The sequence below is a fragment of the Leuresthes tenuis genome, unplaced genomic scaffold, assembly GCF_036924035.1.
Source record: "Leuresthes tenuis unplaced genomic scaffold, fLeuTen1.0.hap1 SCAF_18, whole genome shotgun sequence".
NCBI classification, from domain to species: domain Eukaryota; kingdom Metazoa; phylum Chordata; class Actinopteri; order Atheriniformes; family Atherinopsidae; genus Leuresthes; species Leuresthes tenuis.
In genome coordinates, this window is record NW_027325372.1 from 7981758 (window position 1) to 8007813 (window position 26056).

Sequence of the window (26056 nt, forward strand, 5' to 3'; positions counted from 1 at the left end):
ATTAGTCCATTTGCCACCTCAAAATGAAACACTGTAAACGTGTTTTATACATTTCTGCAGGGTCTTCAAAATACTGACAGTACGCTGCACTGGTTTCATGTACCACATGAAAACTGACTCTCCTCACTTCAACACATACAATTAACAGACCCAAATGTGTTGTTTATTCACCATTAAAGCAGCAGAGTCCTGCATGATCACACAGACTGGAGAATGTGCTCCACCTGCTGTTCATCTGACAAACCGACAAACTCATTGGCACAACATCAGAAGGAAAAACTATTTTTATCATATTTCAGTTGAACTTTGTCACGTGGATGAAAACAGCTGCTGAATGTTTTCAGCTTCTCCTCAGTTTATTGAGTCTGAAACTTCACAGAGAAAAAAGCAGAAAATATACCAAACTATTATGTACAATAAAATCCTCTCAACATTGTCTTTATATGCTTCTGCTTTTAAAGACACTCGTACGTTTGACCTTCAGCTGTTGAAGGAAACACTTTGCACAATAATATGAAGAAAAATTCACATCTGAATGAGTCTAAAACTTTCTAACCAATCAGAGGAGCTTAAGATGATGACATCACTGCTGTGTTCAACAGGTCCTCAAAATTGTTCACAAAGTGGAGAAAAAGGCTTCACTCCTGATTCTTTGTTCAGTTTGGGACGGAAACCAATCAGAGCCCAGTAAGTCGTGATGTTAGCCAATCAGGAGAAGGATGGAGCTCTTCCCACTTTAAAAAACTAAATCTAATTTACAGGTTTAATTTAATTTTTCCATCAGATTGAAAATCGTACCATCACCAGGCATAATTTAATTTGTTGTTTTACCGAGTAAAGATGAATATTGTGGCAAATAAATGAAAAATAAAAATAAAAAAAACTGGTTCACTGCTTGTGACGTCACTGCAGCACACACTGACTGGACATCACAAGACCAAGATGAAGCCCTCATTTCTAAAATATCTTATTTCTTTTCATTCAGTCCAAGTACAGTTTGAGCCTCACTCTAAGTTCTCTCTTTTTCTTGAGCTTTATAGGTGAATCCCAAACTTTCTGAGTCACCCTTTCATCGCTTCCTGATTTCACTTTGAACTTTGAGCACTATAATACATTTTAAAGTTTGTCATCATGATGCGTCAGAGTGTTTTACAATCCCAGTTTTAGTGTCCGTTTGAGATTTTAACCAGTAAACAAGCAGCTGCTGGTGAAGATGAACGTTAATTGATGAAGAATTGAGCTATAAATCTCCAATGTCCTTCTGCCTCTTCGTCACGTTTACCAACTCATTTTAAATAAAGTTTAGGTTGAAAACATCAAACAGTTCTCTGCAGGTTTATCCTCAGTCCAAACTGAACGTGGATCAGTTTTCGCTCCCCCTGCTGTTAAAATACTGCCGAGGGATAAAAAGTCCTGGTCCCGGAGTGTGCGGCGTCCTAGATGGATTCTATCTGGCGGCGGACCTTTTCGGAGGCGAGGCGATCGAGCCAACGCTGCCGGACCACCACCAGCACAGCGAAGACAGCCGTCAGACCCAACATCACTGCCTCGAACTTCCAGAAGAGATGTTCCTCCATCAGAGCGGAGCGACAGCTGGGAGGAGGAGGAGGAGAGTGAGCACTTACATCAGATTCATCAAATTGTTTCACTTCCTGTGGTCTGAGGCATTGGACCCGTCAGACTCTGAGCCGCAATTAACTGCTGAACTAAATCAATTTTGACGCTTGTCTCAGGCTTGTCACAACCTGTTCCAACAATACGGGAAACTAAAGCTGGAAAGTACTGAAAAGTCTCAACTCATTTCAACTCAACTTTCAGCTAAATTTATGATTTCTACGTAAAAGCTCCTTGACTGTATTAAAAAGCAGCTCAATGAGCAGCTCCGAACTTCACTGACTGATCTCATTCTCGGAGAGGAAACGGGTGTGTGATTTTAGGCCTGAACTTGGTCCCAGTGATGATCAATAACTGACCTCTTGTACTCTTCTCTGCTTGACTTGGTGCAGTTGATCCTCTCGACATATCCCGTCTGTTTGCAAGCCAACTGCGACCTCTGAAACAAACACACATTCATCACATTAACATTGTCTGGTGGTGCCGAGCAGAGCAGGTTTCTGTTTAGATCCAGGTTCTGGTCTGAAGAGTCTTAGGAGTCATTGTGGATCTCTTTAGGTGTGCTGGTTGTTTGATGGCGGCCGACGAAAGCAGCAGAAGACGACAGCTTCAGCTCAGAATTTTCAGTATCCACAAAGGTTTAATTTTCAAAATAACAAGAACATTTTGTAACGTCTTTAAATGTTGCATCCAAAAATCTCTCTTAACTCAACAGTTTCTGCAAAATCTGTCAACTACTTCTGTGTTATCCAAGAATCTGTCTGCTCCTGCTTGGGTGAGTCATAGAGACGGGCCTGTTTACTTACTTGTGGTTCCAACTCAGCTATTTTGCAAAAGTATCAGCTGAACAACACAAGCCAAGTTACAAAAACTTGGCAATACAAAACACAAACACAAGCGGAGTTGCTTTGGCACTCGCTGCTGTGCGTTTGGGCGACAACATTAAGCTTAAGACTGATCTCTGACAAAACCATGAGTGGAGACGTGTCCATATTTCTCTGACACTGTGAGCTGGGTTTCATTAGCTCAACAGAAAGTCATCTGGAGAAATTATCTATAGCCCGTTCACCACAGCAAAGTCCCATTGTTACAGCCAATCGGTATGTGGAGGTACTGACACTCAAAACTGTGCCACAGGACATATCAGGCATATATAGACATGCAAGTCCAGGCTTTTGAACATCATGTTTACTCATTTAGCATCGGCAGCTGTTTAACAGCAGTTTATTTCAAATCTTTCAGATGAACAAAAACTAAAGGCTTCAATTAAAGAACCCCATGGAGCCTGGATTGGTTCTGTAAAACACAAATAAAGCTATAAAACCGATTCAGTATAGATGTTTTGTCTCTAGGAACATCATTAAAAAGACTTCTAATGAAGCATTCAAGGAAACAAATCTGAACCGGTTGTTAGTTGACTGCATTTAACAACGTCATTAAGTCTTTTTTCTTCCTTGTAAGAACATAAAACTGGTTCAGTGTACTTACTGAGATGAAGTCGCTGCAGCGGACACACTCGTCCAACACTATAAACTCCTCCAGCTGCCAGCAGGGGGCGACCACAGGCTTCACTGCTGCCACAGAGGAAGGACAACATGCGTCAGACAACAAAAACTATTTACAGTTTTCAAGTTTAAACAGGACAGTGGTGTTTGAGGTGTCGACCGTAGCTTGGTCGTACCTGTTGTTTTCTCTTCGCTCAGCAGAGCTGCTCCGAACACTCTGAAACACAACAACACATTCAGGCATCAAACATCCACCTAGTTTTGGGCTTCATCAACTGTTTTTCTCCATCTTTGCTGTTAGTTCTGTTCTCCTCCTTCTCTATGTGTGCCGAGACACAAGACACAAATTGCTGCTAACAGATTCCCACCACATAATGATTTTGTGGTAGGGATACTTCAGGTTTAATAGTACAGACTGATGTTAATATTGCCAGTGTTACTCATTTCAAATCAGCACTGCTACACAAAACATTAGAGGAGTCTTTCAAAGTCAAGTCAAGTCCTAAGGGGGTTTCATATCAAACACAATGTCATTTTTATTACAGCATAAAACCACTACAACCTTCCGTAAAAAGACATCACCTATTTTTAACAACAGCTAGAGCTTTAAAGACTAACCTTAAGGAGACAAGGCCCCAGAACAGAGCATGGAGGAGGAGGACTCGGGGTCGACAACAGGCGACAGGGATCCGACAGTCACTCTCCATCAGTCTGCTTCTCCAGCAGGACGACACCGCAGCCACCCTGACACTCTACTGCAGCTGGTTACTGACCAGTTACTGACTGGTTCTGGACCAGTGTACAGCCTGACTCTCAAACAGTTTGCTGTCTGTCTGTTTACATGGTGCTCACGCTGGACAAAAGGCTTTAAGGCAACAGGAAGCTCATTCCTGAAAGATAAAACAGATCAGTTCGATCAATAAGTCTGGTTTGTCCTAATCATTATCATCCTGTTACTCAACAACACCTATTTTACTTTTAAAACATTCAATCTAACCATTTTTTCAAATGTTTACTGAATCATTAGCCTTTAAATTATTGGCAGAGAGTGGCTGAAAGTAACAAAGGTTTTGTCAAACAAAGAATAAGAAAATTACATTAGTTTATATGTATTAAAAGACAACAGTGTATTCAGAGGATTTTTTCTTTCTTCTACCTTATGACTTAAATTTCTCTGTTGATTATTATAATATTCAATACATTTTCTGACTTTTACTAAAAAAACAAACAAGCACTCGATAGAAAATGTACTTGATGGTGAATTGGAATATGGATACAGGCGTCATAAACTGCATATAATAATGACTTAATCGGTATTTTATAGTCTAAAAACTATTTCCAGCTCAGTCACCAACAGCTGACAAACTGTCTATCTTTAATAATCAGCTGACTGTAGGTAATCGATCGATCGATGATGCTGAACTAACCCAAAACAAAGCTATCAGGCGTTAGCAGAGCAGCTATCCGGCTAACGTGACTTATGAAAGTATAACAGACTATTTGGCACATTTTTCATTTAAGAGTTATGGTTTGTCACAAACACCACGACATAGTAATGCTAACATCCAGCTAAAGCTTTACAGCCTGTTAACACAGTGTTTACCTACTAAGACGAGCTAACGTTAGCTGAGCTCAGCTCAACTCCAAATACTCACCGTAATCCGCTGAAATAGTCGCCATTTTGGAACCAACGTGCGAAATGAGAAGATGATAAGCCGGTTTAAAACCGACGATGACAAACTGACCTTTAAAGTTAGTGGTTAAAGACCGGGGAGCTGATTAAATTCACCGACTGTCACCGGACATGTTCATGGCCTCACACCAGTACAATAATGTTAGAAAAAAAAAGAATAACCCCAAGTATCACTTCCGGTACAATGTCTTCACAATAAAATCCTCTTCTGACTCTAAGCTATTTCTAAATTTAGTTTTTAAGTCTTAGCTAAACCGATATAACTCTTTAAAACTTGAAAAAAAAATCTGATTTTTCTTCAATTAAAGTCACAAAGTATAACCAAAGCAAGAGCTGTGTCCGCATTGTTGGCACAAAGTCGAGCTTTTTTACATTGTGCCTTAGACTTTTCTTCTCCTGGGCAATTCCAAATGAGAAGAGACCCCAGGCAGACCCAGAACACGCTGGAGGGAATATATCTAGGCCTACATCTCTTCTGGCTCTGGAACACATCTGGAGCCCCAGGAGGAGCTCAAGAGTGTCATGAGTTGTTACATACATACTTTCCCTCCATTGGTAATTTTTCTTGATGTTATTTTTTGTATTTAGCTTATTTATCCTTGCACTGCATCCACCTTGATGCTTGCTGCTGTGACAACAATTCCCTTAAATAAAGTACCTATCTGTTTATCTTGACATATTCAAGATAGTATATTGTTCATCTGTGGGTTTTCTCAGAGCACTCCGGTTTCATCCCATCGTCCATTTACTTATATATCTAATTATTCTGTGATTTTAAAGAGCACAGAACAGGTCTAGCGTGGCTGTGACCCTGACCGGATAAAGCCAGGAAAGGGATGGAAAGATCAATATATAATTCTATGTGTGTAAGTACAAGCTGATATTATGAATGTGATATACATTTATTTTGAAAGTTAAAGGCTGATACTTCCTTTAGTTTCTTTTGCCTGCTGGAAATGTAAATGTTGGCAAGGCAGAAAAAACGTCATCAGTGTTTCCGCACCGCCGCCCGATGGCGTTAGTGTATATTACAGTCTCAAATCAAAAGTCACCACTTACTGCTCATCAACACAGATTTTCATTCATGATACAACATGAAATTTTATTTCGTTTAACTTTTGTACTCATGAGATTCAATAAACGCTCCAGAGAAGAGAAGAGAAGTTTCATATTGTAAATATTGAGCAACTTGATACTAAATAATTGAATATGCAACTGAAATAAAAGACAAAAATAAGAAAAATCTTTACACACATCTTTATTTTTAATCTTTAGCTGCCATTTTAAACGCAAAGCCTGTTTGCAGGATGTGTTCGTTGCTCTTTCAGATACTGTGAAGAAAGAAATGTGAACACCTGGAACCACGAGGGCATGGACACACCTGACCCGATGAAATCTTCTGGCTTTTCCACCAGCTCCGCCCCCAACAGAACTTCTCCAGGTTACACTGAAAGGAGTTCAGCAGAGAGTTAGGGCCTCCTTAGTTTATACGCCGTGAGACAGAATTACACATGCTGGTTTTGGTTTACTTTAATTATACAACTCCGTTAGTGATGGTGATTTGATTTGACAAAACTAACACAGATTGGGGTCACAGCTGATGTACTGTGGAGCTGGAAGCGGAGGCAGACATAGAACCAAATAGATCGGTTGTAATGGAGCATGCTGTTTCGGAAATATTAACTATAGGAAATGGAGACACGATGAGGCCATCTTCTTTGCGGTGATCTCTGTTGTGGATATTTACCAGGATTGTGACTCTTCGTCGCTTCAGGCGTCGACAGATTCCAGGAAGTCGCCTTAAGCCATTCTTCTTGAGAGATATTACAATGTTTGACTCAGAATTCACAGAAACTTTATTCTGGAAAGAACAAAGAGATCATTTAAATTATGTCAACCTCTGTCTGATCAGCAGATTCTGGACACTTAACAGAACGCATGTAGGTTCCCAACCAATAAGAGCTGTGTGACGTCACTTGGGAAAAGAGCCAAGGACGGACCTTCCGAGAGGTCAAGGTAAACCATGGATGTTTGAAAAAGTATGTACTGTATCTCTAACTTTATTAGTAACACAGTATTGGTACAATATAAAAATCAGTGCAGGGTGTACTGGGAAAATGTAAAGTAACAATTTTAATGCAACAACCTGTGGGTGGGGGGGTTAAAAGCTAAATAACTGGTTTCCATTGGAAAAAAACGAGTGATTAGATGTTTTAAAAAAAAAAAGGACAAAATATAACAAAAAATCACAAAACAGGAAACACGACAACATCACAGAGTAAACCGCAAAACAAAAACCCATTTTAAAGAACGTGATTTTTCTAACAACATTAAGGTGAAACAGAAACTCGGTGATTTCTATCATTACAAAAACATTTTGTAGTGTTTTCTGTTTTGGTGTATTTTCTCAGATATTCATGGTTCCAGAAATGCAGGGAATGTAGTTGTTTTATCCCTCTTTTTTTGTTTTCTTATTCATGGTCCCATTCGGTTGTTATATTGTGAAACATTGTGTAGTTTAGTGGAACAATATCCTCTTTGTTTTTTGTTCATTGCTGTGTCTCACACAGACATTTAGATGTCTTAACAAAGTTCCACGAGGACGTCCTATAATACTTGAACTTATAAATGTGGAAGGTGTTGGGGTCTTGAAATGGATTCTGGGATATTTTCCAGAGGTCCTTCTAACTGAATCCTGTGTTATCAGTTCTTTCTTTGTTATCACCATGGTGATAGTCTCTGCCCCTAACGGCAGCGTCACAGAGACAAGAGAAGGTAAAAACATCTCACCAGCTGATGTTTCTTTGATGCATTGTCACATCATTTGTTATTCATTTATTCATATTCATGTTATTCAGTACAAACTATGGAGGATAACACCATCAGCCGTCTTGCTGACATACAATGTAGTGCAATGTGGTGTTAACGCATTACGACAGGATCCCACAGGGGTCAGTTCAGGTCCTCCCCAGGTTAGATCCATCAGAACACCATCAACACCCAGCTCCACCTCATAAATCCTCTCTTCTAAATTCAGAAAGGCTACACAGAAGAGGCATGATCACTTAGTATGTAAAAATGTAGTTGGATCACAGGGAAGGCCAGAGCTGTTGTACAATATCAAAGAATTAGCAACTTATTTAACCTGATGGTGGTTTTAGACGAAACCTAGTGCTGGACTGCTGTTTGCTGTTTTACCAAACAGACAAATTGAGAATCTTTCAGGGCTGAGATGTGATGTTCAATTCAATCTGTCATTTTTCATTAAACGAGCTGACACCACAGACAATTTGAGGATGCAACCTCAGACATAACCCATCCTGTCATTGAAGCAAACATAGTTAATGGTTTACAATCCAGTGAACTCAATGTGCTAACATTACAGCTATTCGGTGTGCTTCAACCCAACACAAGAACGGTCAAATCGTGGTGGTTGTTGTTTTTTCCCAGCATGCACCTGTCCTACCTGCTGAGGTGGTGTTGCAGGAGTGAAGTCTGGCAGACTGCAGTCGGCCCTCTGCAGAGAGCAGACCAGCAGCAGAAACACCGCGCACACATTCAGCTTCATCTGTCAATCAGTCTATCAATCAATAGGCATCCAAAGCTTTCTGATTCTTCTTGGAAAACAAACAGCAGCTGAGCAAAGAAACAGACAAAAAAATGTAACAGAAGGGAAAACAATAATCCTCTTAGTCTGGTTTAAGAGTCACATGACCACATGATGACATCAAACTGATCCCCTTCAATGAATCACTGACACATCATAGATGCAGCATCATAGACAACATGTTCAGCCCTGAGAGTGTCAGACTGTTCCTGCTGGAGGAAAAACCACAACCACAGATCAATAATCGATCACTCATACAGACTTTATCACAAAGCCCACGATTTAAAGAGAAGAAAATCAGCATTTCTATTTAGCGTGTGTGTGAACACGTTAATAAACAGCTGTGGAACCCAGCCTCGCGACTTTAGAAACATTTTATAATCGCCAAGCTTTCCTCATACAAGCTCAACACTTGATTACTCTGCTGCATGAATCTTAAGCTACTTTTTCCGATGGTGCTGTACAGTCTGCATTCAGATAAACTATTAAATTCTTTTAGCTTCTGTTTTCTATTCTATCCTTGTACTTCAGCCATCCCTCAACTTAATGGTTTGCAGTCAACTAAGTATCGTGAGAAAAACTCCAAGTGGACATGTTGTGGAGCCAAAGAAGCTGAGAATTCATGTGAGCCATGTGGCAATAATCAGTTTAGGAATCTGAAAAATGTACTGATCCCAGAGAAAACTACTCAAATTACAACTGCACAACTCCGCATACACCTGAAGACAAATGTATTAAAACCAAAATAACAGCAGTCAAAGGAATCGTTAGCTAGAATGCAAATTAAAAATGAAGTGAAATAAAATAAGGAATGTAGTGATTTCGAGCCATTTTGATTAAAACATATATTATGAAATAAAAATAAACACGTTTAATAGTTTACCTACTGTAGCAGTCCTTATTCATCATCTGCTGCACAAACTCTGCCATTTATAATTTCAGCTACGTAGCTTTAAAGGATGCAGTTAACAAAAAGAAAGAAGAAAATGTGATGAAACGAATGTCAAGTATGAAATAAAGTGATGGAACAGATTTGACTTATAAACTTTTAAAATTAACCACCAGAAATTTACCATTTACAGCAAGGCAACATCTTCTGCTATTTCCACACTTAAAAAGAAATAACAATACTACGCTATATAAGTGGCATTAGAATCCTCAGATCAAATAGTTTTGAGTACCACCTGTGATTCATAGGCACTTAGCCCAAAAGCTTGAAATAGAAATACTGGACACAGATGACCGCTTTAGAACACTTGAGCTGCACATCTTCAGGTTGCTAACATTTGTGAATATAACCAGAAGATGATTCTAAAACTCCCATTTAATCGTCACCAACGGTGATGTTTTGTGCAGGAAAGAAATCAGTAGCTAATGGAATCATAGGAGATGAGGAGGAGAGTGAGGGTTTCAGGTGAATCATACTTTAGTTACAGGGAGGAATCCGCATTTAAAAGTGAAAATAAAAATAGTAAGTGATGGGTTTATCTTTCAAGAAGTTACATCAGACCAGGTTGATTTTAATAGACCACATTTACTCAAGTTCTAGCATACATTTGTCTGTGCATTATTCATCTGTGAATCCCTTTATTACAAACAAGAACTGCAGAAATCAAGCAGGCTGATGGAGAACGAGCTGACCCTGCAGGGCTTCAGGTGAAGTCTTAGCATGTTATGACTCAGTAGGGAACAAACGATGACTAGAAGGGATGGCACAACACACAGAAGACAAAAAAGGACAAGACACACAAGAAATACAATTACATTATCAGGCAAACTAGAGCCATGTATGAGCCAGAGCTTGCCAGCAGCATGGAGCTCAAAGCCCCGGAGTTTTGCCCACAGTATATCGCATTGCTGTAAACACTGAAGTTAAGGTACCCAGACTGAGTGTCAGATGGTGGAAATCGTACCAACGAAGCAAAGAGACAAGAGTAAGGCATCTTTGGTTTTTACACTGAAAGGCTTTCACTGATTGCAAGGCAACAAGGAGCAATTCATTGATTTGAGCTTTTACTTATTAAAGTAAATTAGGGCAGGGCGATATGGCCAAAAAACATTTCCTATCATGAGGACTGTGCCACTGCCGATACTTAAGCATCCGGGCTCCCCGCCTCAACCCACGGGTAAACCCTGGCTTTCACCTCAACACCACCTGATTAAAGAGTAAGCCCTGTCTAGCACAAGGGTAATTTTCTAGTCAAAGGCCAGGAGGGAGCCCCTGTCAAGCCCTGCTTATCCCCCAGCAGAGACAGCTAAGACGTTATTGGCCGCAGCATGCAGTTCCCTGCTTTTGGTCAGATAAAACAGAGTAACAAGCACAACTTGGAAAACTAGCCCACAACCCAGTGCATTTAAAAATACCATTATTACTCATAAAAAACTAAGAATTTGTTAATTAACAGCTTACATGTAATTCTAAGGTGGATGTGAGGGTTTGGGGATGAGTTGTTGTGCCCCTACCAATGTTGAGACCAAACCTACATCCCTAAGAAACAACACTAGTCCACAACTTTGAGGGCGAGGCATCAGTACTCTGTTTCTGACTGCTTTGGATCCTTTGCAGTTTGCTGAGCGACAGACACGCTGATGGTCTTGCATGTGGTCTTTTCGGGTGAATCTTTTGTGACAGAAGTCGCAGCTGAATCGTTTCTCTCCCGTGTGGATTCTCAGGTGAGCTTTCAGGTTTGTGTTTCTGGTGAACGTCTTGCTGCACTCAGAGCAGCTGAAGGGTTTCTCTCCTGTGTGAGTCCCGAGGTGATGCTTTAGCGTAACACTGTGAGAAAAACTTTTACCACAGACCGAACAGCAGAATGGTTTCTCTCCTGTGTGAGTCCTGAGGTGGTTAGTCAGAGTCGCCTTGTAATTAAAGCCTCGGCCACATTTGGAGCAGCTGAACAGGTATGCTCCTGTGTGAGTTCTCAGGTGTCGTTTGAGACTCGAGTCGAGTGTGAATCTTCTCCCACACTCAGAGCAGCTGAAAGGTTTTTTATCATTATTACACGTCGCTTCAACTGCTCCTAAATCCGGGTTTGATTTCCTCACCGGTTTGGATCCTTCACCAGCAGCTGAGGGAAGTACACATCGGTGGGTTTTCAGATTATGATTCCAAGCGAACCTTTTGTGACAAGAGCTGCAGCTGAACGGTTTTTCTCCCGTGTGAATTCTCATGTGAGCCTTAAGGTTCGTCTTACGGCCAAATGTTCTTCTGCATTCTGAGCAGCTGAAGGGTTTCTCCTCTGTGTGAGTCTTCAAGTGTTTTTTCAGGTTTCCGCGGAGACTAAATCTTCTCCCACACTCTGAGCAGCTGAATGGTTTCTCACCACTACACATCGTTTCAGCTGCATTTATTGCTGAGTTTAAATCTGCCAGAGCTTCGCTGCTTTCCTCCCAGTCGCCATCGCTGACATCTGTCTCTGAAGACTCTGAAGTCCTGTCAGCACACTGTAAATGTGGTTCTGGTTCACAGCAATCCTCTTCTACAACAGAGTTTCTGTCCTCCTCTGTCAGGCTGCGATAGCGCTGTGAGGGCTGAGGTTTCTCTTCGTCATCTTCACTCTTCATAAGGACAGGACAGAAGGACAAAGTTATATCAGCCTCCTCCTCCTCTTCTTTAATGCATGGCTCCTCTTGTTTTAGAATGGATCTCCCTTCAAACAGCTCTTCTTCATCAATAATCACCCTCTGGATCCCTGGAAGTAAATCTGACACAGAAACGAATATTAAACTAATTTGTTGTCACTAAGGCATGAAAGAATTTTATACTATTTTCCAGATGATTCATTGTAAATATACTCCTAATATCTCCATAATTGTGTCGTCTCTCTAATCGAATTTGTCCTTTTTCTCTTGTTGTACTGTATTCATTTTTGTTCTTCTTTACAGATAGGTTGTAGTTTCTACATTTCAGCTGACAGAACATGATATTCAGATGTTAACTGATAATTGGGAAAATTATTTTTCTTTAAATAAAGTACATAAAAGTTCTATCAAATACCCTGATAAATAATCAATAATGTCTTCTTTTGTTAACACTGTGCTGTTAATTAATTTTACAATTCTATCAATATACATTCATCACGTCATTATTAACGAGTTCACTGCATTTGTGTTTCATGGTGTTTTAGCTTAGCAACATCAGCTCCTTAATACGTTTTATGGAATAAAACTGACCTTCTCCTCTTGACTCCATGTCAGCCTTTAAAATTTAACACTTCGCGGTGTTGGTTCGCCTCTGATCTGCTCACAGAATCGCACTTCTTTTCTAGTTTTGGATCAATTTGTGGGGCTGTATGCTAACGGAGTCCAGCAGGTAGTCCGTCAAAAACCCAGTTTCCACTTCCGGACATATTTCAGAATAAAACTCACGTTGGTGTTAATAATTGGAGTGACACAAGCTCAATAAAATCACACTACCGTCTATATAAAACATATCAGAATTTAAGTTACTCATATACAGGATCATTGCGGTTTCAGAGTATTATTAGGAAAAATAAGTGTTCTCGCAACGAGCGTCTGTTAGCTTAGCATGTTAGCAGCTACCTTTAAACCTCACTGTTGTCATGACGCTCGCCCTGGTTGTCTTGGCAACGCACAGAGTTAATTATGTCAATGACAATTATGTCAATTATGTCAATGACAGGAAAATGTTTCAGTTCTTTGTGAAAATAATTAATCTACTACAACCTTGATAATAAATTAGCTTCAAATCATTGAGATTACATGAATCTGATTGATAGGGTTGAGTGAAATAGCCGATTGATTAGATTAATTCTAGTTTTTTGAAAAATGTTTCTTATGACTTTGTTAAAATGGCCAAATCAAATAATAATAAATAAAGGTTTACATCAGGGATGTGGAAGTCAGTCATATCTGTGTTGTGTTCGGTATGCATAATAAATAAGTGTTGTAATCTGCACACACAGTACAAAGTTACCTGTGAATTAGGGAAAAACAAATGTCACCATTCTGGGCCTGCAGACACTTAAGATCACACTAATCAACAGAAAAGATATAGGTTAAAATCTACCCAACCACAAGTGGACCTGCTTAATTTCAGAGTCTTTCATTACCTGTTTGTGTTTGCCAGAAGGAAGTCTAGGCAAGTCAGGATGGAGAGCGGCTTCAAGGCCTGCAGGAGGCAGAGATCAACAAATTCCCATTCAGTCCTGTCCAAACAAAGAAGAAAGACTATGAAGACTCAGATGGCAACATTGAAAAATAAAGAGATTAACAGAAATGTCCATAAAGGATTCTATTTTTTGCTGTTCGATCGGTGTTTAGAAGATCTAAAAGAGATTCAAGGGATCTTTAAGTGGTCTCAGTCAGTCTTGTCTTTGTTACACTTTAAAAGATTCTATAGGCACTTAAGATGGCGCTTTCAGACACCATTTAAAACATTTACAATACCTTTTGAAAGAGCTTCATGGAATGGAAATGTAAGGCACCAAGCAGTTAGGCAACGAGGACACAGGCAAATATGTAGGCATGAGAGTCAAAAGAAACAGACAATGCCCCAAAACAGAACAACTCATGTTTTTAAACAAAACCTTAGTATATAATAATTCTGAGACACTGTTTCTTCATTTAGCCTTATCTATAATTTTTATTAAGCATGATTTGCTACATTTACTTATTGGAACACACTGGTAATTACTGTCCTAATTAGCTGGCTATGACCTAAGATGTGTGAGGGTCTGCAGTTGTTCTATTGAAGTCTATTATATGAGTTCACTGCAGTAAATCCCAAGACTCTGCTGTTATGTTGCAGTTATTTAAAAAAAAACAGATAGATACTATGTAGTTATTTTCTATAATGTGTTGGTCAGTTGGTCCCGCTGTTGGTGCACAGGTTGGTGATGGGAAGTAAAGTATGCATCTTTGAAGATAAGCTTTAAGATAATTTCAGCGAATGTGTTAAACTGTCTTGTCCTGTGCTGCCATGTCAGCTGGATTCTGCCTGTTTGTACACATTATTACAAAACTAAACTTTGCAGATGTGTTCAGGGTCATTGTAAGGGAGAGTTGTGACTCTTGTATGAAACAGTTTGTGATGTTTTAGCACTTTAATTCATGGCACCTCATGCCTGAAAGCATTGCTTATATTTCCTAGCAGTCTTTGTGGTGTTGATAACTCTGCACACCTGATCTGTCACTGCATAAAGGGTGATGGTTGTCAAATAAACTTGCTTTGATGTAATGGAAATTGTCGAGTGACTCGCTCACATTATTTTCAAAGTGAAGTCTGTAAGTGTGTGTTTGTGTGTGCCTGGTTTTCCATCCATCTGCTTAATCCAATTCAAAGTCGCAGGGGGGGCTGGAGCCTATTCAAGCTGCCTTTAGGCGAGAGGCAGGGTGCAACATGGACAGGTCGCCAGTCAATCACAGGGCCACACAGAGACAAACAACCAAGCACAATCATCAATTAACCTAACATTAACCTAACAATGTTTTTCTTTCCAGAGTATCAGGAGAGAACTCATGCATGCACAGGGAGAACATGCAAACTCCACAGAGAGAGGCCCCAGGTGGGATCTGAGACAGGAACCCTCTTGCTGTGAGATGACTGGGTTAACCATCACATCACTGTGGCGCCCTGTGTGTGGTTTTGTTGAATAAAAACAAGGAAATCAGTTTTCTTTAGTTGCCTTTTCTCTTGCTTGAAGAGTATCAGTTTATTAATTTTAACGAATTAATAAACTGAAACGAAGAAAGGGTGAACAAAATTTAATTTAAGGTAAAACGCAATGCACTGCTGCAGTGGTTGGTTGTTGAAAAATAGCAGACAACCATTTAAAAAATCTGTATTTTACTGGAATCTGTAATAAAATGCATTACTTGACTTTAACATTACTGACATGTCTATTGCACAACTTCTCGTGTGTAATGAGTTTAGATATTTTGCACGTGACCCTGCAGAAAACGGCAACTCCTAATCTGTTTGAACTGAAGCCTGTTTTGTTGTTTCTTTTACTGGTTGCACCAACTGCAGTGAGGAAGAAAGAGAGAAAGTCATAACTTTACACCTACCTAGGTCTTTATTTTCCATGTGTAAAACACTGAACATGGTGTAGATTTGGATAACAATTATTCTGAAATCTTTTGAATGTATTACATTCACCCTTGTGGTCTAATTGTTGAAAAACGTGTGCTAAAGTGCCATCTACAGTGGTGTGGATGCACTATATGTGCCCTTTTTTTTCTTTCCGCCCCTGCCCTTCAAAAAGTCTGTGCACGCCACTGCTGAGAATCATTTCTTTTGTAAGTGCATTTATTAAAGTTTCAAACAAATTTTTAGAAAACATCAGTGCTTTTCTTTAAATTAGGTTTGTATAACTAAATGAATAAATTACAACTAAATAAATAACCACAGATCATGCTTCAGGGAAAAGAAACAGTTAACTTTCACTGTACATTTTTCAGATTAAATGAGCTTTGGACCAGTAAGTCAGCAGCATTTCTGAATCGTGTTCACATATGGTTTTCTTCTTCTTCTGGTTTAACCTGCATTTGTGGCACGGTGACCTGTGCGTTCTGGAGGTGTTTACTGAGTCCATGACAGAACTGTGCCTGTTTTTGTTCCACAGAGACAGAATAATAAGCTGATGAATACGAAAAAAAAAAAGATTTGTTCTTCACAAAAATTAAACGGTTTCATAAACATCATCTAAGAGTGATCAATACTTTCTGCCTCGGGTTGTCGTAGAAGCTTTAGTCTTGGTTTAACTATAGTTCTCCGGTAGGGGACGCTGTTCTTCACAGAGTATTTCAGTAAATCCGTGTTAGTTAAAAAAAGCATCCTGATGAAAAGCTTGCAGAGGAATATTATATTATATTATATTATATTATATTATATTATATTATATTATATTATATTATATTATATTATATTACATTACATTACATTATATTATATTATATTATATTATATTATATTATATTACATTACATTACATTACATTATATTATATTATATTATATTATATTATATTATATTATATTATATTATATTATATTATATTATATTACCTCTATACTCTATTGATAGCCTATTTATTTTAGTCTTCTTAGGCTAATTCCTGTGATTTGCTCACATTTTTCTTTCATTCTTACTTAGAATGCGAAGGGTTTAATTTTGAATGAGTAGTTTATACTGGGTCCTTTTTTAACTCACCCTGTGATCCAGAAATAGCAGACAGGCGTGATCGAGTCATCAATAAACGTATTCACTGACTGACTGCAGAGTGTGTTTTGTTGTATATCTATCTTTGGCTGCAGGTCTATGTTTAGCCTCTCCTGCGCCTCCACCCCCGCACCATCACCACCGCCACTACCGCCCACCCGCCAACGACCAGCTGATCTTTGTTGTACGTAACTCCGTCGTGTCGTGGCCCCGCCCCCTTCCTATGGAGGATTTATTTATTTTCTCCTCTGTCTCCTCCACCGTTGCTGCGTCCATTAAAACCGAGACGAAACGAAAAAACCTCGGCGGGATAACGCTACATCAGCAGGTCGAGCAGAAGGGCCGCACCGCCCCGCAGGAGCGAATGATGACAGCTCACGTCCGGACGGTGAGCCGACCGGAGCCGCCGCCGCTGAGCACCAAAGGAGGCGACATGACTGCGGAATAAACAGGCAAGAGGACGCCGCTGCGCCTGTCGCCGAGAGAAGAAGGGAGGTGATGGGTGGATGTATAGATGACGGATGGACGGATGAGCAGATGAACAGGTAGATGATCTGATGGCGGGTGAAGGTGCGGATGGAGCCCTCTGACCGCTGCTGTGTCCGTTCCTCGAGGCTTCACCGCGGTCACAGAGCTGCACACAGAGCCGCTGAACGCTCCTGGAGCTGGACAAAATAATATGAACACTCTGCTGCTTTGCAGCATCCATCATCCCCAACATCAACATGATTTATTATTGGTATTGACGGCCTTCAGCAGCGCCGAACTGGACTGACTGACCGCGTCCTTGTCTCCCAGCGGCTCTCAGTCAGGATGTCTGGAGCGGCCGGACCTGCACCGTCCACCGGGGCCGGGCCGGACCTGCCGGACCTGAGCCACCTGACCGAGGATGAGAGGAGCATCATCCTCTCCGTGATGAAGCGACAGAAGAAGGAGGACGAGAAGGAGCAGAGCATGCTAAAGTAAGAGGAGTCTCAATAGTTAATAATCATTAATAGTGATTATGGTATAAAATGATCAGCTTCTGGTGTCAGACTTAAACAAATCCAGGAGCGATTTGTTTTCCTTTTAGCTGCAGCAGGTGTGAAACCATTATAAAATAAGATGTCAGAAATTACATAAAAATAAGGTGACCTCTAACCTCTTGTCACGTCACAGTGTTCATAAACAGTGATGCTGAACTGATGGTAGGAACTGTGAAGAAATAAATGTCCACATAGTAAAAGGTAGGCTTCCACATTTAGAGACTCTGTTCAAGTAAAACGACTTGAAAATCATCAGCTGAACATAAGGAGTGAAAAAGAATCCTCACAGCTGGTGAAAATGTGCTAATGAGATAAAGAAAAGTGTGAATTTGAAATATTCTCTGAACATTGCTGGTTGTGGCTGTAGCAGAGAAAAAAATGGATCTGAGTACAGGCCCATTTAAAGACCAGAGTAGAGAGGCTTCCTGTGAATCTTTTCTCTGGTTGCTGAGCAGTGAGAGAACGAGCATCTGTGAGTGTGAAGGAGAGAAAGATGAATGAAAGCAGAATGTGTGTGTGTGTGGGAGGGGGGGCTCAGCAGTAATTTATCAGTCAAATTGAGTTTGAATCACCAGAAACCCAAAAACCTGCAGGGTTAGGATCTTTCAAATCTCTTTCTTTTATGAGTTTGGTGCTGCAGGAGGATCAGGAAAGTCAGGATTCTGGGTAATGTAGTTTATTCTGGGGTATATGCACTTAACTCAGGGAGCTTTTTCTGTAATCCTGCAGACTTTGTGGCCCGGGTTGTTGGCAAGAACAAAGAATTTGGTGGGTTTTGCCTTGAGGATGCTTTTCGCAGACAGCCCTTCTGTTGGTTTTAATAGGACTACACTCTAAATCCATTTATCACATTAGTGCGGGTGTTGGTGGATTGGAGCTGAGGTTTCTTGTGGATCAAAGCGTCTCAAGATTTTGGGATTTCTGAAAACTGGAGCATTTTTTTCATGTGAATCCAATTAATTTGGATAGATTTACAGATTAATCTCCAGAAGTGATAAGTTAATCAATCAATGCATAGAATCAGAGCAAATTATTTTGATGGTAAATTAGAAAACAACTGAAATTATTAAGAATTCATGATGTCATAATAAGATAATCAGAAGCAAGTGTCTGAGTAAAATGTCTTACGCCATCAGAAACACTAACTGCTGAAACATTTATATTATGAGCCACTAGAGCTATATGTCAGATACCTGTGTCAGTGTGTATGGAATAAGGGTTATAAGAGTTTCATATTACTTATTTGATGGTGTCTAGTGTGACTCGAAATTATGATTTTGCATATTTACTGAGGTGTTTTGGCTAGCCATTGCCACCAGATGTCACTGAAGACAAATAGAGCTCAAGTTCTCCTTATCCTCTTTATTGTTGGGCTGATATAGGTGATTCAGCTTCTAATTTCTTAAATTGCTCCTCCTTATATAATGCCTGAAGGAAGGCTTAAGCATTTTTCTTAATTCTGTTACTTAAAATAATGACACTGTTTTGTTTCTGCTGCTGGAAACAGACTTTGAACTCTGAGAGACTAGATGTACATCGCCGTCCAATCAAGTGATTGATGAAGCACAGAAGGTGAATCAATAATAATTAGAGCTCTCTGTTCCCATGTGGAATTCAAACCAACACTCCAGTGTTTGAAAGGTTATTACAAGAAAGACAGCTGCTGTGACTCACTAGTAATGGGGCGTGGCTGAACAAGCACCAGGTCTGATGCCTTGCACAGAGGCAGTGTGATCACATGTCTTTGTCTGCTTTAATTTGCTGTTTTCTGTTTGTGTTTCTTTCTGTTGTTTATGTTTGTGTTCAATGGAAGAGCTGCGGTGGGCTACTAAACTGTCTCGAACCTGTGAAAGTTAAACTGAGAACAAACCAGAAGAAGAGGGTTGGCAGTAATGTGACAAACGGCTTCCGTGCTGACCTCTTGGTCTGCCTCCCAGATCTCTAGATCTTTCTTACTAACCTCTTCAAACTTGTCACTGATCATGAGAACATCCTCATTGATGCCAGGGATGGCTTTTTTGACCTTTTGATCAGCTACTCACTGATCACTAAGTGCACATAACTAAACAGCTGAGCATCCTTGTTCTCTAGATAAACACTTTGAACCTCATCTAGACATTCAGAACTTACTCACTGGTCTCTCGGAGATACTCAATAACTACTGAAACCTCAACAAAACCTCTAAAACGTCCTCACTAATCATCTGGAGGTTACTTCTCTTACCACTAGAGCCTCCTCACAACCTATAGAACCTTCTCACCGATTTCTAGCACATCCTTTATGATCTTCAGGAGGTCCTTTCTGACCATTGGAGCTTCCAAACAACCTCTTGAACTTAATTAGTTATTTCTGTTCACTTCTCACTGATGTCCAGGTTGTCCTGACCTGTAGAACCTCTTTAGGACCACTTGAACCTGCTGACCGATCTCCACTAGAACCCCATCACCTGCCTCCACAATCCTGCCTCCAGTAGTGCCTATTAACAAATTTGTACAAGACCTTGTCAAACACTCAAAATCTTACATTGATACCCACTACTTCCTCAGCCATTTACAAGAGCTCACCTTGTGAACTCAAGGGCCTACTAACTGATATGGAGGAGCTTCTCACTGACCACTAGAACCTCATCATTTACCTTTTAAACCTCTCCACTGACCACAAGCTTCCTTAGTTAAACCCCTGACAAACCTTTTGTACATTATCCCATCTTGACATCTGGAACTTCCCAATAGGTCTCGAGAGGGTCTTCACTGATAATTAGAACCTCATTACCGATCTCTTGAACCTGCCCACTGACCATCAACCTCGTTAGTGAAAGTCTGGCAAACCCTTATTACCTCATCTAGACCTCTAGAGTTTCCTATCTGGTCTGTAGAAGCTCATTACTGACCACTAGAACCTCACTGCTGATGACTAAAAGCTTTTAACAGGCCATAGCAACCTATCTGGAACCTCCCCATCTACCTCTGGAACCTCCTCTTTGACCCACGGATTGATGTCAGTAATCTTATCACTGTTTCTAGAAGCTCCTTACAGAACATTAAAACCTTTTCACTGATCCCAAGAACCACATGAAGCTTCTTCATGACTCTGGCAGGGTGCTAGGTCTTGTTTTGTTGCTGCAGAATGAATTCCAGATAATCAGATGCCCCCTTGTGGTGATAAATCAAAAGAAAAAGAAAATCTCAGCACTGTATGAACCCTCGATGAGAAGTACATCAGCAGCTCATTTCAGTGTTTCTCCATGTTTTTGATTATTTGATGTTTCAGTTTTTGTTTGTTTCTGTTCTGACATTACCTTATTTAATTTTTTGTCATCGTCATTATCATCACAATGTTTGTGTCTGCAGGGATCAGGAGGAAGTGAAACCTCCCCCAGCCTCGTAAGTACCTCAGTCAGATCTACATCACCTGTCCTGGCCACGCCTCTTTTATTAATTTAACTATATCCTGTTTTCCACATTGCCCTCGTCCCCTGGTAAATGTGCTTCCTGTCAGTTTACTTTCTGTGTTACCTGGACAGGTGGAATCCATTCTCAGGGTTCAGTCAGTTGGTCAATAATGTTGCTGCCAATGTGTCCGAAGTTCTGCAGGTTAAAAGTCCGACTGACAACGAGTTGCAGACGTGAGTAAAAAACTAGAGGCTGAACTGATCAGACGGGTTGCAAACATGTAGCTCAGCTCCAATAGTAATCAGATCCAGTGTTGTCTTTTAGTTCTGCTTTCTGATGTTTTACAAATGAATCTAGAGGAGTAGACATAGAGTAGATCGGAACCAAGGGCCCTGAGTTACAGAATTTCGAACTAAAACCCCCAACTAGAGTGAGCCCCAGAAATGTGGACTGTCTGCCTGTTTTTTCTTTTTTTTTTTTTTATTTAACCACACTGCCTTTGACAACCATTCTATACTGAAGAATCTCTTATTGTGTAATGTTGTTTCTGCAGAGCTCTGACTGCCGACATCTTAAGGCTCCATTCTCTTTGTCTCAGCCTCTTCATCGAGTCAGATGTATAAACTGACCAAAACAGGAAACTTGATTGAATCATTCAGTTGTTCAGACCTCAGTAGAGCTGGACGGAATATTTGTCATGTGAGACCGTGAGACCACTGTCTGATCTCGCCTCCCTCCTCACAGGAAGTTGCATCAGCAGTTTGAGATGTATAAAGACCAGGTGAAGAAGCTGGGGGAAGAGCCTCCGGCGGCTCAGACAACGAGGGCCGAGTCTCCTACTTGTGGTGTCTGTCATAAGACCAAGTTTGCTGATGGCTGCGGCCGAGCCTGCTGCTACTGTCAGAGCCGCTTCTGTGCCCGCTGTGGGGGGCGTGTCCCACTGAGAGCCAATAAGGTCGGTGTTCATGTGTTTGCATGTCGTAGTAAATAGAACTATCAAAAAGCAACAACAGATAGATTTAGTTTCTGTTCAGTCTCGTATTCATATCAGAACAATATCTTCAAATCTTTCTTTCCAAATCTCAGACATTTTCTGCACGGATTGTTTGTCGTGTAACTTGTTAGGTAGGTAGAAAGAGTTTAAAAGTATCCTAAAACTAAAACACTGTTTCAAAATGACCTCCTAAAACCCCAAAGGGTTTTCTTAAAAACTGGATAGAATTGCTAACTTTTATTTTATCTTTTATTCCTCAGCCTCAGATAGATACATGAAAAAAAGCAACTTCAACCAACTGTGTCCCAATGTTCTGTAACAGTTTATTGGTAACACAGATTGAAAGCTATGAAATCATACATATAATACATAGCCTATAAAACCATATGTGATTGGCTGCAGAGAACAGTGAGTGCAGGGAATAAAGTATAAGCCTGAACAGCATTTAAAAAAGGTTTAATTCACAAAGTAAATAAAATTGTAGTTCACTTTTTTAACTCCACCATGCAATCAATGTCAGGTACTGAGAACAGCTATGAATTTATGTTATCACAGTTTATGTATGATTAATCATCATTACAATTAAGTAGTGTTTTATAACGTACAAACAGCACACATTTTCCTCATATAAATGAAAACACTAAAGTTCACCAAATGTTTTCCTCCATCTAGACGCCCCAATGAGATAGTGACATCCATCTAATGTTCTGCATGTCCAGTTTATGACACAGATTAGTTTTATTCACTATAAAAATATGTTGTTAGAAATGGAGGCCCTTTTCAGTACTCTCTAGATATTCATGGTTGATCTGATCTAAAATGTCAGCAGAGGTGTTTCAAACTAACTTTTTAGCCTGCTGAACTTCTTACTAGTTCACCAGAGATGTTCACAATGGGTCTCAGATCCATCCCTTTGCACTGTTTTGGGTCATCTGTGGTTGAGAAGTGAAATCCTGTGGACAGCTGAGCAAGGTGACTGCTGATAAGTATCATTCAGAACAATTAGCCTCTGTTGTCATATGCTTATTATTAAAGATATTAATGTGATTTATTTCTTTCCGAACCACTCCGACTCAAATCCAATTCATGTGACTCCATATGACAACTCTGAAAAATATCATTTTATCTGTTTTATTCAATTTTTTTTGCCAAAGATATTTGGATGTTTTTTTTATAGTATTTTGATAGTATTTTTTACAGAATTCAATTGTAGAAGCTGAATTAAAAAAAAAACTTGATGTAGGTTATCAGTAAACATGGCTCCCTTTGCAGAACAAACAATTATTTTATTTCAAGCCTTTTTTTCTACTTTTTCTTTTTGATTGTTCTTTTCTTCTCTGGCCTTTGGGATGTGAATTTATCCACACTAAGATATCAGTTCAATATGTGTATTGGTGGGTCACTGTACAAATTGAGCTTTGTGCTATAGATTGAATTAACTCCTTTATGCCAACTCCATCACATCACACGAATAACAAGTAAATCGTATCTAAATTAGGAACATAAGTATTCAGTCTTATGTGGTGCCGTTTGCTCGTTGTTGCGGTTGTTGTTGTGTTTGGACACCAGATGGAGCCACCTTATTTGTAAAAGTTTCTCAACAACTCAACAATTGAGTTTCTTCACTCTCATGTGACTCTACAGAAAATGTTAGGCAACAGAATTACATTACATTTATTTTCTACACCAACTTTATCCTGTTAGAGGTGCATTCAAGCTATCATTGGCTAGTCTTATTATGGCTACCTCATGATAAGACTAACAGAGCTAAACAACCATGCATGCTCATTACAGTTAATGCAGAATCACCTGTTAACTGAACATGCATGTTTTATGACTGTGAGAGAACATGCAGACTTCACACAGAGAGCACAGGTTTAAACCAGGAACCTGCTTGCTGTGATGTGCAAAGTTAGCCACCACATCCGTGCTGACCAGCAACAGGGTCCATGTTGTTAATTTGTGTGTGTGTGTCGGCCTGTGCTTTAGGTGATGTGGGTGTGCAACGTGTGCAGGAAGCAGCAGGAGATACTCACTCGGTCGGGGGAGTTTCATTCCAACACGTCGCTGCTGACCGTCGATCACGGGGCTCCACATCCACCGACACAGGGGCCACCAGGGCCCACAGGGCCCCTTAGTAATGGAGCCACAGAGCAGTGAGTGTTATTTTTATCATTACATATTGTAAATGAATAATTAACGGAACATATGAACATGAATACACAGTACAGTTTAAACAGAATGGAAAAACATCGGATTTGGGAGTGACGTTGACATGACGATCAGAGAAACTTTATCTAAACTTGGTAGTTCAGAATAAAATATCCCTTAGTCAGTTGATCCATAAATAATTTAATAAATATTTATTAGTGTAGATTTGGTTTCTGGAGATAAATTTGTAGTTAAACATTTTGTAAAAAGAATAAAAAGTGTTGGGTTATCTAACCCTCAGTTGTGTCTGCAGGCTCAAGAAAACTTCAGACTGGTCCTTTAGGGTATGGCTTGGTCTCAATTATATGCCCACCAGCACACACACACAGATTGCTCACCCACTCTATATTACTCCCCTCAACACGCACATACAGATCATCCACCCATCTCTCTCTCTCTCTTTCTCTCACACACAAACACATACAAACACACACAAATACACACAGTAATCAGATTAACAGATTATTAATCCTGCAGATCACAAGGGATTATTGCTGCTGCTAAATACAGCATGCTAACACACACAGGCTAGCAGCGGCTAACCGCAGTGATGTAATTTCCTGTGTGGGCGGAGTCAGGGAGGTAGTGGATGCTGGAGGGGGAGTGGCTAGATGCAGGGTGGGCAGGGCATCTATTGTGCTCCAGCTGTCAGTTATAAACCTGCTGAGTGTGTGTTATTGTGTGCCAATGTGTCGTGTGCTGAACCGCCATGAAGCTTCAAACCTTCGACAGCTTACAGAAAAACAGTAAGAGGCTCTTTATTTTCATCTCTGACAAAAAAATCCTAAAACACAGTTCAAACTTTTTCAAACTCGTAGTTCGGATCCTCTTCTGGTCACAATACCCTTTTGAAATAAGTGTGTCAGTGTGTCATCCTACGTCCACATGACTTGTGTGTTGATACACTCTGACCAGGCACATATAATTAATCTAAGTACGTATCTCATATATTGAATTATCTGTTACTTTTGTTTAATTTTTGGAAACTTAGTTATTCTAGATATTTTTACATGTGATTCTAGATTTTCGTAAAACTTTATTGAGTTACCCAGAGACTAATTAAGACAGTATGTCAGCTCTACTTTCAGCAGCTGCAATATTGACCTGCTGAACACATGAGGGCATCAGTAATCAGAAATATTCAGATGCTTTAAGTTGATAAAAGCAGAAATAGAGCGATGTAAAATTGAGTCCATTATAAGTGTAAGTCCTGTATGGAAAACCCTACTTAAGCTAAAGTACATAAAGCGCCAGCAGCAGGGTGTATCTTAAAGTTTTTATGTGAACGTGCTCTTCTCTCCCCAACCAATCAGACATCTTAACAATTCAACTCATGTTGAAACATCTGTTTGAGCGATGTGTTGCTGTTGAAAGTGGCGCTAATTTGAATGACTTCATACATAGATTCAACACAGGAACCCAGATGAATACAGGGAAGTATTTGAAAGTTTTATTAGAAAGAAAAAAAATCCGATTCACATACCAATCCGGTGCGCAGAGCTGTCAGATTTATAAATTTAGCTCTAATCTTTGATCTTTGACAAGCTGTAGGACACTTTCAACAGTTATTGAAACAAAAGCATGTTAGGGGTTTAGGGGGGACACGACCTTCTCTCAGTGAAGCTGCTGACAGCTCATAAACGACTGATGACCCCAATACATTTTTCCTCCTTAAAGTGATTAGTAAGTAAAGGTTTTAGGGCATAATAATAACTCATTTTGTACTTACTAAGTGATAAAATGAGGTAAAATTATAAAATACAACCTCAGCTGGACAATAATACGACAAACAAGACAAACTGCAGAAGCAATATTTAAAAGAGAAAATATACC

At 39.9% G+C, this 26056-nt stretch overlaps 4 protein-coding genes across 7 annotated transcripts in view; 1 reads left to right on the forward strand and 3 right to left on the reverse strand.

The window, feature by feature from the left end:
- Positions 1-351: 351 nt before the first annotated feature.
- jtb (jumping translocation breakpoint) lies at positions 352-4947 on the reverse strand. Of its 3 annotated transcripts, none has more exons than XM_072370647.1 (6): positions 4865-4947; positions 3738-4009; positions 3296-3336; positions 3103-3188; positions 1974-2053; positions 352-1593 (listed from the first exon to the last, which is right to left on the reverse strand). In XM_072370647.1, the coding sequence occupies exons 2-6, from the start codon at positions 3824-3826 to the stop codon at positions 1437-1439; spliced, it is 453 nt and encodes a 150-aa protein (XP_072226748.1). In that variant the 5' UTR covers positions 3827-4009; positions 4865-4947; the 3' UTR covers positions 352-1436. The 3 variants fall into 3 exon arrangements, with proteins under 3 accessions (XP_072226748.1, XP_072226749.1, XP_072226747.1); XM_072370648.1 differs by having other exon boundaries at positions 3103-3185; positions 4775-4947; XM_072370646.1 differs by having other exon boundaries at positions 4775-4947.
- Positions 4948-6095: 1148 nt separating this feature from the next.
- Positions 6096-8610, reverse strand: LOC140275231 (uncharacterized). Its single transcript, XM_072370649.1, has 3 exons — positions 8279-8610; positions 6560-6673; positions 6096-6259 (listed from the first exon to the last, which is right to left on the reverse strand). Exons 1-3 carry the CDS (start codon positions 8378-8380, stop codon positions 6137-6139), a joined length of 339 nt encoding a protein of 112 aa, XP_072226750.1. The 5' UTR covers positions 8381-8610; the 3' UTR covers positions 6096-6136.
- A 1045-nt stretch (positions 8611-9655) lies between these two features.
- Positions 9656-12761, reverse strand: LOC140275223 (uncharacterized). Its single transcript, XM_072370638.1, has 2 exons — positions 12593-12761; positions 9656-12123 (listed from the first exon to the last, which is right to left on the reverse strand). Exons 1-2 carry the CDS (start codon positions 12609-12611, stop codon positions 10838-10840), a joined length of 1305 nt encoding a protein of 434 aa, XP_072226739.1. The 5' UTR covers positions 12612-12761; the 3' UTR covers positions 9656-10837.
- Positions 12762-16816: 4055 nt separating this feature from the next.
- LOC140274616 (regulating synaptic membrane exocytosis protein 2-like) overlaps positions 16817-26056 on the forward strand; it is a 42147-nt gene continuing 32907 nt past the window's right edge. The window contains exons 1-4 of one of the 2 annotated variants that reach the window (XM_072369966.1): positions 16817-17563; positions 20977-21009; positions 21763-21973; positions 24002-24168. In XM_072369966.1, the coding sequence (XP_072226067.1) occupies positions 17415-17563; positions 20977-21009; positions 21763-21973; positions 24002-24168 (560 nt within the window). In that variant the 5' untranslated portion in view covers positions 16817-17414. The remainder of the gene's footprint in view (positions 17564-20976; positions 21010-21762; positions 21974-24001; positions 24169-26056) is intronic. The other variant, XM_072369967.1, reaches the window with a different exon arrangement.

What these genes read in the sequence shown, in the direction of transcription:
- jtb (XM_072370647.1), bottom strand. Translation starts at nt 3,826, where the DNA reads ATGGAGAGTGACTGTCGGATCCCTGTCGCCTGTTGTCGACCCCGAGTC. An exon ending in TGGGGCCTTGTCTCCTTAAG is followed by an intron (nt 3,337 to 3,737) that starts GTTAGTCTTTAA and finishes GTTGTGTTTCAG; the next exon opens with AGTGTTCGGAGCAGCTCTGC. An exon ending in AGCAGAGAAGAGTACAAGAG is followed by an intron (nt 1,594 to 1,973) that starts GTCAGTTATTGA and finishes TCCTCCTCCCAG; the next exon opens with CTGTCGCTCCGCTCTGATGG.
- LOC140275231 (XM_072370649.1), bottom strand. Translation starts at nt 8,380, where the DNA reads ATGAAGCTGAATGTGTGCGCGGTGTTTCTGCTGCTGGTCTGCTCTCTG. An exon ending in CTGCAACACCACCTCAGCAG is followed by an intron (nt 6,674 to 8,278) that starts GTAGGACAGGTG and finishes TGTTCTTTCCAG; the next exon opens with AATAAAGTTTCTGTGAATTC. An exon ending in GACGAAGAGTCACAATCCTG is followed by an intron (nt 6,260 to 6,559) that starts GTAAATATCCAC and finishes AACTCCTTTCAG; the next exon opens with TGTAACCTGGAGAAGTTCTG.